General features: G+C 36.3%; 1 protein-coding gene and 2 long non-coding RNA genes across 3 annotated transcripts in view; 1 reads left to right on the plus strand and 2 right to left on the minus strand.

Moving 5' to 3' along the window:
* The window catches only part of RPL22 (ribosomal protein L22), a 5,327-nt gene extending 3,896 nt beyond the window's left edge, over nt 1-1,431 (plus strand). The window contains exon 3 of the mRNA XM_019511605.1: nt 1,226-1,431. Coding sequence (XP_019367150.1) covers nt 1,226-1,370 — 145 coding nt within the window. The 3' untranslated portion in view covers nt 1,371-1,431. The remainder of the gene's footprint in view (nt 1-1,225) is intronic.
* LOC109293598 overlaps nt 1-2,055 on the minus strand; it is an 8,450-nt gene that overhangs the window by 1,756 nt on the left and 4,639 nt on the right. The window lies entirely within an intron of this gene.
* The window catches only part of LOC109293597, a 1,990-nt gene continuing 1,614 nt past the window's right edge, over nt 1,680-2,055 (minus strand). Inside the window, exon 2 of the long non-coding RNA XR_002096338.1 lies at nt 1,680-2,039. This is a non-coding gene — a long non-coding RNA (uncharacterized LOC109293597). The remainder of the gene's footprint in view (nt 2,040-2,055) is intronic.

The raw sequence follows: 2,055 nt of genomic DNA on the forward strand, positions 1-2,055 counted from the left end.
TTTAAGTAAGCTGATGAGTTTTCATGTGTATTTTTTGCATGTCCCTATCCTTTTGACTTGAAAGCTGTAAACCCCTCAAGACAGATCATTTATTTCTCAACACAGCACCTCATGTATTCTGATCATTATTGCATTCACTTACTAAAGAATTGGAAAAAATGTGAGTTGTTTAGTGACTGAGTTGTATAATGTCTGATGAAGCAATGTACCTTTATTTGGTACAAGACAAAAATAACCCTGCCTTGCTGCCATGCTGTTGTTGACCATATCAATTTTCTTGGCTTTGAGGGTGGAGGGAGAAAAAAGCTGCTTGGCCTTTCTGTTATAAAGAAATTGCTGCATTGTCTGACATGTACCTTTACATGGGGACTCATGCTGTGATTGATAACATCCTTTCCCAGCTCAGAATTATTTGGTTTTGATGCATGTTATTCTGCAGGTCTTAATTCACTGATCCCGTTGAAAGTTTTTCTAAAATAAAGTTTGTTTAGAATTTAAGCTTCTAGTATCTTCACTTGATGTGGATAGTCATGTGTGCTTTTTTTTGCATTAGAGAGCTTTCCTTGGTATTCCCCTGCACCCAAGGTGTTCTTTTTAATTTTATTTTCTTAATTAAGTTTGTGCAAAGGCAGGGCATGATTTGGCACTTCTCTCCGAAAAAGTGCCTTAGCTTTTCCCTCTTATGTTCTGAGTAGCATGTCTTTTGTAGTTACTTCTGCAGTAATAGTCTTTTGGCTTGCCTTGCAGAGAGTAAGTCATTTCTAGTAAGGTGAGAACACTTTTTTTTCTTGGTTGAGAAGATTTTAAATCTACTTGTTAAAACACTAATATAAAAACTTAATTTGCTCTTCTGAATTGAGTTTAGTGGTAAAGCCCCACAGGGGAGGATCTTCAGGAAAAAAGATGTAATGAATGGCACTGTTAGGCAAATATTGCAGACCTGGAAGTGTTTTGAGCCTATACATTACCTCTTTGCTTCTGAAAAAGTAAAATAGCATGTTACAATCTGTCATGACAGTGGGTTTTATCCAAAATGTCTTATCAAGTGTGGGAGACATTAAGACAAACTCCTCTTGTTATATAATGCAAAACTGAAACAGATTAGAGTAAAGCATGATGGGAATCTCGTAAGCTATTTACTTGAATTTCTCCTACAGCACGTAATGCAGAATAAGAGGTATTTGTACTGCTTTCAGTTGGATTACTGGTTCCCTTCTTTCCACAGATACCTGAAGTATCTGACTAAGAAATATCTGAAGAAAAACAACTTGCGTGACTGGCTGCGTGTAGTTGCCAATAGCAAGGAAAGTTATGAATTGCGATACTTCCAGATCAACCAGGATGAAGAGGAGGAAGAAGAGGAGGATTAAATGCATGTGAATCTGGAAATATTTTGTATATTAAATTTCCTTGAATAAAAAGAAAAAAAAATGTTAACATTTTCTGTGTTTTCAAAACTCTAGTCATAGGCAGCTCTTCCAACTGTCCTGATATGGTGGTCATTTTAATGCAACAGTAAGTACTTAATTAGTAAAGGCTAACAGCTTTTGTTGTACAGATGAACTTTATCTAACCAGACTGCAGTAATGTAGACATTATTTTTTCCTCCTGCTTGATCTTGATTCATAAGAGAATTTCTCTTGCAGAATCTGGGGTCCCTCATAAAATAGTCTCGTTTTGGAGAACTGAGATTTCCTGTTCATTTTTGTAATACCTCAGGTACAGTATTACTTAATGGTCTCTTTATAGCAGATTTTTGTTTCACCTGAAATATTCCATGCTGAAAATTAGTAAGTGTCTGGAAAAGAGATTTGTCATGCTTTGACTTTAAGTCAAACTTAGCCCTAAAACTTTGCTGTGCTGGCCTGCTGGCTTTGCTTTGTTTTATGGAGTCCTGTGGCGTCATATGTTATGAAAAGATTGAGATTTTGGAAGCTGAGGGGACGTAGTCAGAACACCACCTCATCTCAGTGTCTCAACTACAGATGAGAAGTTTAGCCAGTTAATTTGCCAACTTTTTTTTTTTTTTGCTGTCAGACCTATCTGGTTTAATTT

Source organism: Gavialis gangeticus, unplaced genomic scaffold (genome assembly GCF_001723915.1).
Source record: "Gavialis gangeticus isolate Ggan-Ray unplaced genomic scaffold, GavGan_comp1, whole genome shotgun sequence".
NCBI lineage: Eukaryota > Metazoa > Chordata > Crocodylia > Gavialidae > Gavialis > Gavialis gangeticus.